The following is a 13,341-nucleotide window of genomic DNA, read 5'->3' as shown; positions in this document are numbered from 1 at the left end:
CTCAAGGAAACCATCTTTGCCTGTTGTAACGGTTCTATAGTCACACTTACACGCCGGAGTCCTCTTGCTCAACCTCGTTCTCGGCCTGGAAAGTCTCCCAAGCGTCGCAGATGTCCGACATTGTCGTGTTGTTGACCATTGACGGGATTTCACTCTGGCGCTCAATGAATTGAACGGCAAAGCCCTCCGACGTATGCCAGCCAATGTGGCAATGCATCAGCCACACACCGGGGTTGTCCGTCTCCCAGGCCATCACCAGGTACCCAGAGGCAGGGAGCATGGCAGTGTCGCGCCTGGGCGGGTTGCTCGTGTTGAGGGTCACGGATGACGAGTATGTGCCAGTGCCCTGCGCGAGGATGAAGAAGTCGTGGCCGTGGAGATGGATCGGGTGAGGAACTGCCATTGTGGTCTCCACGACGAAGTAGACCCACTCGTTCGCGTCTTCAAGCTGAATGACAGCATCTTGAGTCTCGAAATCAGTCGTGCCATTGGCTACCGATTGCAGAGTTGGGTTTTCCCAGTCAACCAGCATGGTGGTGCTGTTGAGGTACCACTTGAAAAGACCGGCCGTGTTCTTAGACACTGTAGCAGCGTCCAGTGCGCTCCAATCTGCTGAGGATACCGTTTTGGAAATATAGGGAACGAGGCTTGTCTCATCTTCGCAGCTATCGGTGTACGAGTACGCGGTCGTAGAAGGAGTGCTGGGGCTGTCGCCGTAGTAAACGATTCCTTTGATGTTGTCGGTGCTGTCGTTGTCGGAACAAGCAGCTTGAGGGATCGCGCGCATCCAAAAGTTGTCGGCAACATCAGCTTGGTCTGCAGTAACGATGATGTCGTATCGTTGTCCTAGAGCGTCGTGAGCATAAGATGAACATAATAATTAGACCTGTAGAGCACTTACCCATGCTTATATCCAACACTGTTGTGTTGTAAGGCTCAATGGGAACGAGATCGGAAGCAATCACCATCATGGTATGGTTATCAATCGAAAATTTCCAATGAGTGTCGACGGCAGCATTCACTAGCCGCATGCGATAAGAGGTGCCGCTCGTGAATGAAACGTTGAAGCGCGTTCCTGTCTGGGAGGAGTCATCATCGTCGCCATACACGTTTGTGCCATTGATGAGACCGTTATCAAGGGTGGGCGGGCCGCTTGTCTCAGCAGACGAGTATAGCTCATCGACGGTCTGATGATCCCAATCGTTGAGGAAGACCATGCCAAGATCTTCGTCGTAGTTTGCAGTAGCTGGGCCATTGATAATAATACCGCCAAAGATTCCCTGCCAAGCTTGCAGGCCAAAGTGGGAGTGGTACCAAGACGAGCCGTATTGCGTGGCCTTCCACGTATATGTAGTTGACTCGCTGACTGCAAGGGGACACTGGGTAATTGAAACAACTCCGTCGTTCTGGTTGGTGAAGTTTTGGCGGATACCGTGCCAATGGATGCTGGTACCGTTGAGAGAGGTGGAAAGAGAATTGGTGACATGGACAGTAACAGTGTCGCCCCAGTCGGCAAAGATGGTAGGGCCGGGGATGGAGCCATTTACAGCCATGGCTGACCGCGAAACTCCATCCGGGGCGACGGTTACATCGGTCAACTCGAACCAATACTCGCGTGTAACTCCGGTATCGACATACTCGGTCGAGTAGTCTGTGTCGATGGAGTAGTCACACCATTCGGACCGGGTGGTTGCCGTGTTCCCGCTGCACGACGAGACAGCTCTTGAGCTCAGGCTCCTGGCCAGTCCAGCTGAGGCCAAGGTAGCAGCAAGGGTGCCGGCTAAAAAGAGAGAGGACCTCATCTTAATAGATTGGATCGAGGTGCTTGGAAGAAAGCAAGTGAGAGATAGAGGAGTTTAATGTAAATATTCGTAAGCTTCAGACCCAAGTCATGGGGTTGAGATTGAAGTTGATGTGAGGCGCGTGTCGATGGATGGAAGTGTACGAATAGTCTTGGAACTGTCCTGGGCATGTCTTATAACTATTTTCTCGTCGACAGGCCTTTGGAGGTCTTCAATGCCATCGAACGATGTCTCACCTATTCCAGACGCATACGAGCAATTGCTACGCAGTAAGTTCGCGGATCGACAATCCCAAACGTGATGTCGGCTAGCAATCCCGTCCTCGTCAGCGAGAGGCTGTGCGACTGTGGATCACGATGGCATCAATTGCCCTTCGTGGAAAATTCCGCCCAATGCGTTTTCTCCTATCTTCGCTACCCCGGACGCCATCGCGGTAAGGGTCAGGTGAGGCTTCACCGAAGCGCCATTGACCGTTTGGGGAACAATCTCGGCACTTGGTTCATGCAAGATGGACTTCCCGCTCCAATCGGATATCGGTTTTCCGTTTCTGCTGACGCCAACAGAAACGAATACTCTCTTTCAGGTACATGGAGCGCGTAGGCCATGCCGAATTCTCCACCTGGTGACGCGTTGGCGATGCTGACGTAGTTGCATCGATCGCATCTAACGTAGTATCGCAAGTCCATAAGACAGGTCTTATTCAAACACATCACATTACAACCCTCGCTATTGCCGATTCTGTCCATTGTCCCCTCGCTCAGTGGCTGAGCCACACTCCAAGCGAAGCGTTTGAAGCCGCGCAATGAAGGCGCGGCCACCCCGCCACACCGCAGGGAGCAGGGGATGAACGACGATCCTACGGTATACGCGTGTCCGCCAGCCCCTGGTCTGCAAATTCAGGGGCCAAAGGGCCATGTTTCATGCACCAGATCATCTTGGGTCACGGGTCATTCAAGGCGATTTACTTTTCATAAATCTACCTTGTGGCCGCTCTCATTATGGTGTCCATCTCACTCAATCCACTCAATCCACTCTCTAGAACATATTCAAAACAAGAATCCTGCAATCACCGCAACACTGCCAATATGCATTCCCTTTTCTCCCTCGTCTTTCCGACCTTGTTCTTATCGGGCATAGCGTCTGCCAAGTCTAGTAGCTCGGATCCGTTCCAGATCTATGGGTACGGCACAGGGATTGGAGGTGCCCAGCTATTTTCGTCCGGAGGTCTGTTACACCCGATCGGGACTCTACCGACATTGCGCTGATTTATCCAGGGGACACCTTCTTCGGCGACTATCAATTGGCCAACGACACTGAGGCCGCACCTGTCGTGTGTAAGTTCGAATCAATCAATACTGGGCATTTCAGTTTTAACGTAAAGTAGTTACGTCGAGTGATGGCGTTTGGCTGGGCTCTCCCAACTCGACAGTCTTCTCCGACTCCGATCTCCCATCTTGGTCCAACTACACCTTTTCTGTCCCGTCAGCCGGGTCTTCGGCCCACGACGTCAGCTTCATCAGTAGCAGCAACAGCACTACGGGTGTGTTTACGACCGGCTTTACTTTCTACGGCACATTCATTTTTGTCACGGGCACGAGCGGCAGCATGGAGTCCCTCTGGTATGCCCTTCCGACGGACACAGACGGCATATATAAATTGAACTGGAACACCACGGGCGATGATACTGATGGAAAGATCTTGCTCACTTTGAAGACAACTCCTCCTTCTAGTTCCAAGTGAGGACAATCATTGTATTGCCCATCAATAGCATTGGATGGCGTGCGAGCATGCCAAAGATGGTGATGGTACCATAAGCCAGGGGTTGGGTGGTTGATCCATTCCTTTCAGTCTTTGTTATAGAGCATTTAGAATCAATTCCGTTTGTTGACGGTGGGTTGGAGTGGCTATCAGCTGGTCACTCTTAAGGGTAGCTGTCAAGAAGAATACAGTCGTTTCATCGTACGCATTGATAGGCATTCCAAAGCGCGAGAATATTGAGATTTCCCGAACGAACTGCTCATTTACCTGTATGTGGCACTCGGAGCATCTCAGCCAAAGCAAGATCGTCATCCTTGACTCTTTAATCGTGGCTTTACCAAAGTAACCTAGACCATCCTTTCATAACTTAGTAAGATGAGAGGAAGCAAACTCTGTTCGTGAGGTTCCTGAATAGCCTTCTCAAAAGCGACCACGGTCGGTTGGTACGATATAGGGCTGTAAATACGCCATGGGTACCCACGGGTTTAGTACCCATTCTAAGCATGTGGGTACTGGTGTGTTGAACAATGAGCCGGCAGCTATGCGTGGATAGAAGCAGGTACCAATTAAGAGTCTATTATACGTCAGCAAATTAGAAATTAAATATATACGATAAGAGTAAATTCTTTATTAGTTTATATTCCATAGATATCTTGGATAAGATTTGTATCATATTCTTTGATATTTGAACATAAATTTAAATCTTTAGTAGAACTTCTTCACCTACCCTATAGAACCTTTCTATTTTTAGCTCCCGACAAGAGAAATAGCACTCATAGGTACCCAATTTTACACCCTAGCAGACTACCGCCCGAGGCCCCTGACCCGCTGCATCATCCCCCTGAGGGAAAAGTGTCCAGGTGTTCAGAAGCCCTGAGGTCACTGAATCAGGAGAATCTCTGATTTCTCATTCTGATCCCTCTTCGTAGCATCTCTACACTGAAGCGTGTTACGCGGCATATCTGGCAATTCCTTCCACTTGGTACGATTCCTGAATAACTAGATAGCCCACCAATAATGACATTCCATTGGCTCACCCTATGCCAGCTTAATTCCGTCGAGTAACATTTTTTGGTCAATCAGGAATACCACGCCTCATTCTTGACTTTCGTCGCACGCCACGATTCAAGTATCAATCAAGTCCCCAACAACGGTGTGAAAATAAATTACAATAGGAAATAGTATTTGAGCACAGGAAGTTGGCGGCTTGGAGATATGATGACATTGAAGCAGCAGCTTTCAACAAAGAACTGACTGAAGGGTGCGCAAAAGAAAAGCCAGAGGCATTGTTTGCATTGACCGTGTCCACTCCCCCGAGGTTAGGCAGCTCTTTACGTCGGATATTGGATAAGGAGCGAATGAAAGAGATTATAATAAAATCCGAAAGATAAAGTGCAGATCTAGTTGTGCACCTTTCCGTCGCCTTGAGAACTTAGTAGTCCAAAGCCTATGATAGCTTATTTGTATGTCATGAAATCCGTTCCATTGGTGTGAGTGCCAATTTCTTGTCATCAATGGACCAAAGGATTGCTCTATATGCACCACTATTTGTTCTATCCAAATCCATGACCCGTGCCTTATATCACCGTTGAGCGCAATCTCCCAGCGACCACACCAGTATGCTAATCAATTTTCATGTTGAAGATAGTGTAGTGTCGGATCGTCTCTCCATACTTAATAAAGACGAGAGCAAGCGGGACCATTAGGATAGCAATAAACGCCAGGAGTGAGGAGCCCCACCCTAGGCCCAGTGCCTCGAACATCTTTCGCCCTGCCAGGGGTAGAAGGGCTCCTAGAAGGGAGCGGAATACGGTGCTTGCAGCAATGGCAGATACGGAATGTTCAGTATATGCATCTACCAAGTAGATTGAGATTGACATCTACATGTATTAGTTGACCAATGGTATGGAAAAGGGTTCGGATTGTACTTACAAATGCTGTGACCATGCCGAGTCCGACAAAACATGTGCCGATGATGGGCAGAATCCAGTGTTCGTCCTTATCAGCAGTCCAGCCAAACAGGAACAGACCGACTGGCACGAACACGGAGCCTATGGCCATGATAGGAAGACGGTATTCTGGTTTAGGCTCTCCGCCGTTCTTCTTGGTTAGGCGCTGAAATATCCGATCGGACATGCCTCCTGCGATACCCAGTCCAATCATCGAACCTACACCGAAGCCGATATAAGAAAGGCCGACTTGTCCTGTCGTAAACCCGTATTGCTGTTGAAAGACCATTGGAATGGCAGTGAAAAGGAGGTACAGGTATCCGTAGACCATGGCCATGTACAGGGACAGCGAGAATATAATGGGTGAAAACAGCAGCATCTTACCCGGTCGGATGGTTGCAGCTCTGAAGAGTTCCCTGGTTGTGCGTCCTGTATCGAGAGCTGAACGGAGTTTGGGATTTCCAGTCTCTTTGCGAAGCTTCTTTGTCTTTTGCTCCAAGAGAGTGCGCGCATCTGTCTCGCGCATGAAGGCGAAACCGAGGATCACAATGACACCGCCCTAGGATGAGGTTATGTTAGCTGTGGCTGCACTCATATGTTGGGCTTGGCTCAACTCACCACCATAGATACAACCCAGAATGACCAACGCCAGTCTTTAGCTTCTGTCAAGTATCCACCCGCTATAATATATCGTCAGTTCAAAAGTCCAAGTCTTCACACCGACATTTTCCTACCGATAGGACCAATAACGGGGCCCATGAGCGGGCCCATTGCCCATGAAGCCATAGCAGCCCCACGATGCTCTGCGGCGATCGTATCGGCCAGTGTACCAGCCCCGAGAGTCAGAGGACAGCAGCCGGCAAGGCCAGCCAGTAGTCGAAAAATGATGAGGCTTGGTAGATTTGGAGCTTTTGCGCAGGCGACGTTGAACACGACGAATAGGACATTGCAGACATTGTAGATGGGGTTCTTGCCGAACATCTCGGACAAGGGCGCAACGACGAGGGGTCCAAAGCAGTATCCGAGGAGATATACAGAGACGATGAATGAGGCAAGTTGTTGGTTCGTAGAGTTGAACTCGATCATGACTTGTTTGATGCTCGGCGAGAAGATGGACGATGCGAGGGGCCTAAACTCAGTTAGCACCATATTCCGCTCCGAAGTATTTGCATGGGAAACATACGTGACGAATGTGATGGAGGATACGAGGGCGACCGTCATGACCTTTTTCCCTTGCGACCAGTTATGGGGGTTCGCGGGGTCATCTGGGCCTTCCCAGTCGACGACATTGGGATCTCGAGGGGGAGGAGCTTCAAGCTCGACCGATGTCGTGCTGCCCTCGAGATCCTCGATGTCTCGGTCTTTGTTGTCTGTATTGGGACGTGGTGGTGCGGTGCTGGCGGTTCCGAGTCGGCCGTACGCCTCTCCCGCGTTGATGTCGTCGAGCAAAATCATCGAGACCGGCGTCTTCGTTCCAAGCTGGCGAGAGCAAATATTCCAATATTTGCCAAAGTGATGGCCAGGAAGACAATGGAGTGTCTTGGGACGAGGAGAACTCGAGGGTGGGTGGGCTGGGAGAGAATGGCTGATATGCGTCCACCAAGCTCGCTAGATGGAACAGGCCATGATCAGTAATGCAAGATTGAATCTCGCGTCGTAAGCCCCTACTCCACGGACTCGGGCTGCCGCTGGGATTGAGGGGAAGAGATGCTTAGTGAACATCGGGCAAGGGTGATAAAAGAAGGCCGAAATCTAAGCTCACAACAAGGCTTCATGGGAAATACCCCACAAGGCGTCTTAGATGCAAATGACATCGCAGGTCGGGGATACAATACGGCCATGCTATTGGCTCGTTCGGGGTGGTACAGCAGCCAAGTTGCCGAGTCCGCGGATATTGCAACGTCCGCGGACTTTTGCACGCCGACGCTAGGGATTAAGTTAGTCCTGATGAATTTTCGTACGATTCAACGTGGTAATTTGAGATACGAGACAGGAAGTTACCCTGACTGTCAACGGTATTTGTAGCGTCAGAAAATACCCAGTGATATTGATTCTGTTATTGAATGACAGTCGATTCATCTATGTAAGTCGTGCTCTTGTAAGTCTTGAGCTGCATCGTCCGATCACCGATCCGCTCAACAGCGCTAAATCCATATCAAAATGGTGGAGCTTGACTTATCTGGCTCAAGTTAAATCGGGAACGTAACCGAATGCGACCGGATTTAGGAGATGCCGTTTGCCAAGTCCGGCCTCACCAATCGAACGGTCCAGATAAATGGCCCTCGCAGGCGAATCCCGGCCGTCCCGGGCTCCAATTCCACCTCTCCATCTCTGCTGTCACGACGGATTTTCTCTGCTATTTCTGCTCCGACTGCCGATGGTGGTACGGCTTTGGTTGGCATTTCGTACGTCAGACTGCATAGCGCAGTTTCCGAGCTGCTCAGGGATCCAGATGCCGGATAGCCGGGCGGTGGGCATCTGTAGAAATTCGACGGGCCACGCAGATCCCCTATGTTCTTCCCGTTGACCATTTGACGCCCTCTTCCTCACGCAAATACACCGGCATTCGAGGGGCCCTCTGCCCTCTGAGATAGACAATGGGCCGCCAGCCGCGAAAGCGCCAGATCTCGTGTCACTTCTGCCGCGCGCGCAAGCTGCGGTGCAATCGCGAGTTTCCCTGCTCCAATTGCACATCCCGCGGAGTTCCATGCCCGGAGCCTCAGCACGCCGCCTCACCGGCCGCCCAGCGCCCGGCAGCCAAGAAGGCGGCTCCCAAGGCCGGGGAGACGGACATCCAGAGCCGCCTGGAGCGACTGGAGGGTCTCCTGCATGGGCTGAGCAAGCACCTGGAGGCTTTACCCGAGCAGCCCCAGCCAACCGCCGTCGCCTCCTTTGAGCCCCTGGCTCCTCAGCTACCCCTACCACTAAAGGTCCAGAGCCTTACGAACGATGCTTTGCGGCTTGAAGCTTCTTGCATTGTCACTAAAACAAGCGTTAGTGGATAGGACCTCATCACTGTGTGATTTGCTAACTCCATCGCCAGGACTCTTTTTTCTCAGACAGCATCGTCTTTCGCGCGTGCCCCATCCGCTCAATCACGCAACTTTCATCATACATCTTTCAGGACTTGTCATCCGAGCCCACGCGATGTATTTGGCTGCCCAACCGCGGCGAGGCGGAGGTGTTGGTTGACAAGTACCTCAACGACCTCACCGCTATCCACCACATCGTCCACGCCCCCTCATTGAAGAAGATGGTGACGCTCATCTACGATAGCCTTCAAATGGGCACCCAAATATCGCTGGGGCTTGTGGTTCTTTTGCTGTCAATCCTCGCCATGGCCACCTATTCGTGGACACCCCTGGACGATGAGAAAAAGGTATTCCAAGACTTCAAGGAGGCCAACTCGCAGACTCTCTGTTGGGTCAAGGCCGCCTTCAATCTCCTTGAAATATGTCAACGCAATGCCCATAACTCCCTGGAATGTGTACAGGGGCTCACGATACTATCCATCGCCATTTTCAACCTCGAGGGCCTCTCCCCAAGAGGTCGAACCACTCTCGCTCGTGCTATATTCATGTGCCGAGAACTTGGGTTGAATCGCCTTGATCACGCTTACAGAGACACTCTCTTCGAACACTACCCACCTTTGACTGTACTGACGGCTGAAGTTGGAAGGAGGGTATGGTGGTATCTGATAGGAATCGATTGGTATGACTGACTCACCCACTTCACACTCCTACCCGGCCACTAACATGAATGATAGGATGCTTGCTCGTTTTCCCGGTCCACAAGAAGGGACGTACTTGATCAATCCGGAGCATATGGCGGTTAGAAAACCCCTCAACATCAGTGACGAGGATATGGCAGAAGGCCAAGAACTGGTCGCCAAGCCAATAGACCAGCCAACATCCATGTCCTTCTTCCTCCAACGCATTCGTGTAACGGAAATATTTCGAGTCTTTTCTGATCGAGTACCCCTTGAGAAATCCAACACAAGCGCCATTCGATACGAAACGGTCCTGCAGATTGATGCAGCAATCGACAGCTTCATCCAACACGAAATTCCAGCTTTCTTTACGATGGATGCCAAAAGCCTAGGGGAGCTCCCTCCTAATCATCCAAAGCGCTCCCGCACCATTTCAATCCAACGGCACGTTCTCAAAATTTTCGTCAACGGCCAGCGCTGCAGGCTTCACCTCCCCTACCTTGCGCGCGGTACAGTTGATCCAACGTACGCACATTCACGAGAAATATGCCTCAAGAGTGCGCGGCTCGTTCTTCAAGGACAACAAGACCTCGAGAAAGTAGACGCTTCTTTTGCCTGCACGAGACTTCGCATGGGTGTGGTTGCGCACAGCATTTTCTTGGCCGTCATTGCGCTGCTGTTTGACCTGTGCCTAGTGACCGATGCGGACGACAAAGTGGCCAGACAACAGGAAGCTGAGTATGCCTGGAAAATCTTGGAGGAATCCGAAGTGCAATCCGTCCCCGTCGCCAAGGGAATGGGCATCCTAAGAGAGGTTATGGAGAAGTACAGAATACCAGTTCCAAAGGTGAATGGGCATGGTCAGCAGGAGATCGTAATCAACGGCGCTCATGCTGCTATCCCGCTGAGGCCATGTACGACAGATAATATGGGGCCACCACCTGGAGTGGACTTTGGCAAAGACCACCATACTGGCGAGGATTTAGAAGGCCAGATATCCAGGATGGATCTGGAGGGTGTTGACTGGGACCGCCTATTCTGGGGTCTCGATGCCCCTTTTATCTAGGTTTAGCAAGAGAAAGTTGCGACAAATGTATAAGTAAATAGAAGAACTTGGCGAGTTTCGGGATTTTGCATATAGATTTTAATTCGTCATAAGAGGGTGTGGCTATTCTAATAATATAAAGTGACCACTGCCAGCATGCATACGGCGACCATTGCGATATTTTCGTATTAATTAGACCACACTACTTGGTGAAATCAACACATGGATAGTGTCATAGTAATGGGCTGCGATATCCCTTTCATTATCTGAGGATGGGAACGGAAACCTAACGCCGGCTAAAGCCAGCTTCTCTTGTAGGTAGAAGTGAGGGGATCACCCTGCGGGCCAGAGCCGTTGTAACGGTTTTCTGTCAAGTCGGACTTTATTATTTCTGACGACCAACATATTGGTCGTATTTAAATCTCCGATTGCTTCAAGGGAGCATCGAGGTCGTAGTCCTGCAATTAGTAAAACTTCAATTTAGCAATCATCGTCTGTGCAGGGATCGTTGTGCAAATTGGGAAGCCTCCATAATCTGGGTCATTATTCGACATGTTTGCAAGAGTACCTGACCACGTCTCATCGTACACCCGCACGTCTCTTTCTAAGGCATCCCAGGAGCTGCCAGCCGCGGAATCGCTTGGCAATAAGATCAACGTGCGCAAGCCCTACATAGCTTAGATATGTTCGTGGCACACCTAGACATGGTGCAGGCAAAGGCCGAGGGTTTGCCTTGAGGAACAAAGACGAAAGTTTTTATGCCCAACAGAATGCCGGCCTTGAACAACGAAGATAGAGGACATACGAGGCACCCCGCTTCTCGTCTTGAGGCTGAGAAGAGGGAAGCTGGTGATGGCGCTAATCCCAAAACGACGCTCATGGTTCGAGGCACGAGGCAACGAGACGTGTTAGACAAATGGCGCTCGCCTTTGGAGGAACGACGTGAGGAAAGGTCTGTAAATATCTACCAAAATTTGGGAATTTCGCACATCCAGCTTCGTTACTCAAGGCTCCTTTCGGTTTGCGTCACCTGTTTGGTCGATTCTAATAATGTGACACCCTGTGTCAGAGTGCAGAATAGACCGAGATTCCTATGCAAGGAGGTACAATTATAGTGATACAGGTACATTATGTCTCAGCCTGACGGCATATCTCTCTGCTCGATCACGTGCAAAGCTGAAGGCATTAGGCATCATCTTCAATTCGAACTTCAGCTAGCTAGCTACCCAGTTGTCCATTCATCTCCACATGATGGCCTCACCAGATCGCTCACTCTTGCAGGTTCCAGAGCCCAACCGCCTTGTGAGCCTCCCTGCCGAGCTCCGTATCGCGATCGTGTCATACCTGCCCAACCGCGACATTAAAAGCTTGCGTCGGACATGCAAGCTCTTTGGCGAAAGCGTGCTTTTGCACATCGACCGCGTTTTCCTGTCCGCCAATCCCATCGACATCAGGGTGCTTAGAGCGATTGCGAAACACGAGACATACCGCCATGGAGTCGTCGAGCTCATTTGGGATGATGCGCGCCTGGATGTGCCCCCAGATCCACCAGCGTACGACAACTTCCGAGATATCGAGACATTCTGGAAAAGTTGGTATGAAGAGGTCTGTGAGAGCAATGTCATGGAAGCAGAGCATCGGAAGGGCTCTGATGTCAACCGTCCAGACCACGCGGCAAGGGACCGATGGATCGCCGCCCAACCATCAACTGAAGTGCTCTGGCTGCACTTTAAGAAGATGTTTTCAAGACAGCGCGACGTTTCCACAACAAGCCGCGATGCCTCCGCTCTGAAGTATGCACTGGCACAATTCCCTTCACTACGGAAGATTACCTTGACACCCGCGACTCACGGCGTGCACTTCACCCCACTGTACCAGACGCCCACGATTCGCGCCATGCCGTATGGCTTCAACTATCCCATCCCCCGCGGCTGGCCGGTCAAGAAACCAGGGGGGTGGGAAAGTATGCCTTCGTGGCAGAGCAGCAGCTCTGAGGAAGATGCTCTCGACTACACAGGTGGCGTGGATTATGCATTATTACACGGGCGCTTGCTCGCGAGAGGCACAACATCTCCGAGTTTGTCGTAGACGTGTCTGCTCAACACGGGTCTAAACGTCCACATGTTTGACCAACCCTGTGATGAGTACAACGACTTTATCACAATGCTTCGTAAACCTGGCTTCCGCCGCATCGACCTCGCGTTCCTTGTGGATGGACAAAGCTATAGGAGCTGGAAAGCCTTTTGCAACGGCCAGTTACGATCTGCACTCGCCCTCGCCACAGACCTAGAGCATGTCAGTCTCTGTACAAACGTTCCCTACGAGGTCAGCAACAAGATCTGGGCGGAGAACAACATTAGGTACTTCGTTCCGCTGCGTGCCATTTTCCAAGTCGAAGCTGGCCGAAACTTGGACATTTTGGGCTTTCAGGATTTGCCGTACAGCAAGACGACATTATCTCTCTGCTCGCTGCCCTGCCACCGACGTTGCGGTCGGTGGAACTGAGCTTCCTCTACTTTCTATAAGGGCACGGTACAAACAGGGAGTTTGTCGCTGCAATGCGTGACACTCTTGATTGGCGTGAGCGCCCTGTGAGTGACAGGCCCAGGATCACCATGGGTTGGCATAGGGATGGCGTGGTGCCGAAAGATGGGCGGGCCCTGTGGGTGGACGAGCAGGTCAACGAATTCGTCTACGGCCACGGCGAAAACCCGTTTACGGAGGATATCCCGAACCATGTCTCGACAGGCGTAGGGACTTGGCGGGACTTTTTTGAACCGGCCTATGAAAGACCCAATGTGGAAGATGCAGACTTGGTGCGCATGGGAATAATTAAGAAGAGTGAGTCGTTCGGTGCTTACCGCAGATGCCCCTGCGGGGCTACTTCCAGAGACTCAGAGTAGGACTCTACGACTTGGACTGAAACAGCGGCCCAGGAATAAGAGGACCTATATACTGGAGGGGAGTGCAGTCATATATGAGTATGAAAAAGCAAATAGTTTAATCTGATATTTGCATCTGTCTTGCCCTATTCTAACTTAACAAATGGATTGAAGAATTCCGAATTGAATATCCCGC

General features: G+C 51.0%; 4 protein-coding genes across 4 annotated transcripts; 2 read left to right on the top strand and 2 right to left on the bottom strand.

The window, feature by feature from the left end:
* Positions 1–46: 46 nt before the first annotated feature.
* Positions 47–3,059, bottom strand: BGZ61DRAFT_496174 (Cupredoxin; the record flags this gene model as incomplete). The annotated part of the gene is made up of 4 exons (XM_046250984.1): positions 47–846; positions 902–1,722; positions 2,783–2,835; positions 3,036–3,059. The coding sequence occupies 4 exons, from the start codon at positions 3,057–3,059 to the stop codon at positions 47–49; spliced, it is 1,698 nt and encodes a 565-aa protein (XP_046101026.1).
* Positions 3,060–4,977: 1,918 nt separating this feature from the next.
* On the bottom strand, positions 4,978–7,068 carry BGZ61DRAFT_395419 (major facilitator superfamily domain-containing protein). The gene is made up of 5 exons (XM_046242924.1): positions 6,693–7,068; positions 6,244–6,638; positions 6,128–6,189; positions 5,493–6,068; positions 4,978–5,440 (listed from the first exon to the last, which is right to left on the bottom strand). The coding sequence occupies exons 1-5, from the start codon at positions 6,962–6,964 to the stop codon at positions 5,183–5,185; spliced, it is 1,563 nt and encodes a 520-aa protein (XP_046101025.1). The 5' UTR covers positions 6,965–7,068; the 3' UTR covers positions 4,978–5,182.
* A 1,038-nt stretch (positions 7,069–8,106) lies between these two features.
* On the top strand, positions 8,107–10,284 carry BGZ61DRAFT_359039 (uncharacterized protein; the record flags this gene model as incomplete). Its single annotated transcript, XM_046241029.1, has 3 exons — positions 8,107–8,506; positions 8,569–9,220; positions 9,276–10,284. The coding sequence occupies 3 exons, from the start codon at positions 8,107–8,109 to the stop codon at positions 10,282–10,284; spliced, it is 2,061 nt and encodes a 686-aa protein (XP_046101024.1).
* Positions 10,285–11,502: 1,218 nt separating this feature from the next.
* Positions 11,503–13,272, top strand: BGZ61DRAFT_507926 (uncharacterized protein; the record flags this gene model as incomplete). Its single annotated transcript, XM_046251932.1, has 7 exons — positions 11,503–12,236; positions 12,281–12,353; positions 12,409–12,623; positions 12,656–12,754; positions 12,806–12,858; positions 12,913–13,079; positions 13,192–13,272. Exons 1-7 carry the CDS (start codon positions 11,512–11,514, stop codon positions 13,270–13,272), a joined length of 1,413 nt encoding a protein of 470 aa, XP_046101023.1. The 5' UTR covers positions 11,503–11,511.
* Between the last annotated feature and the right edge of the window lie 69 nt (positions 13,273–13,341).

The sequence above is a fragment of the Ilyonectria robusta genome, assembly GCF_021365365.1.
Source record: "Ilyonectria robusta strain PMI_751 chromosome Unknown BGZ61scaffold_17, whole genome shotgun sequence".
Classification (NCBI taxonomy): Eukaryota; Fungi; Ascomycota; class Sordariomycetes; order Hypocreales; family Nectriaceae; genus Ilyonectria; species Ilyonectria robusta.
Note: the sequence above shows the minus strand (reverse complement) of the source record. Positions and strands in the feature narration are given on the sequence as shown.

Coding starts and splice junctions, on each gene's coding strand:
- BGZ61DRAFT_395419 (XM_046242924.1), bottom strand. CDS start 6,964: ATGATTTTGCTCGACGACATCAACGCGGGAGAGGCGTACGGCCGACTC. Junction 6,190..6,243: donor CCCCGTTATTGGTCCTATCG/GTAGGAAAATGT, acceptor GATATATTATAG/CGGGTGGATACTTGACAGAA. Junction 6,069..6,127: donor TCTGGGTTGTATCTATGGTG/GTGAGTTGAGCC, acceptor ACCTCATCCTAG/GGCGGTGTCATTGTGATCCT.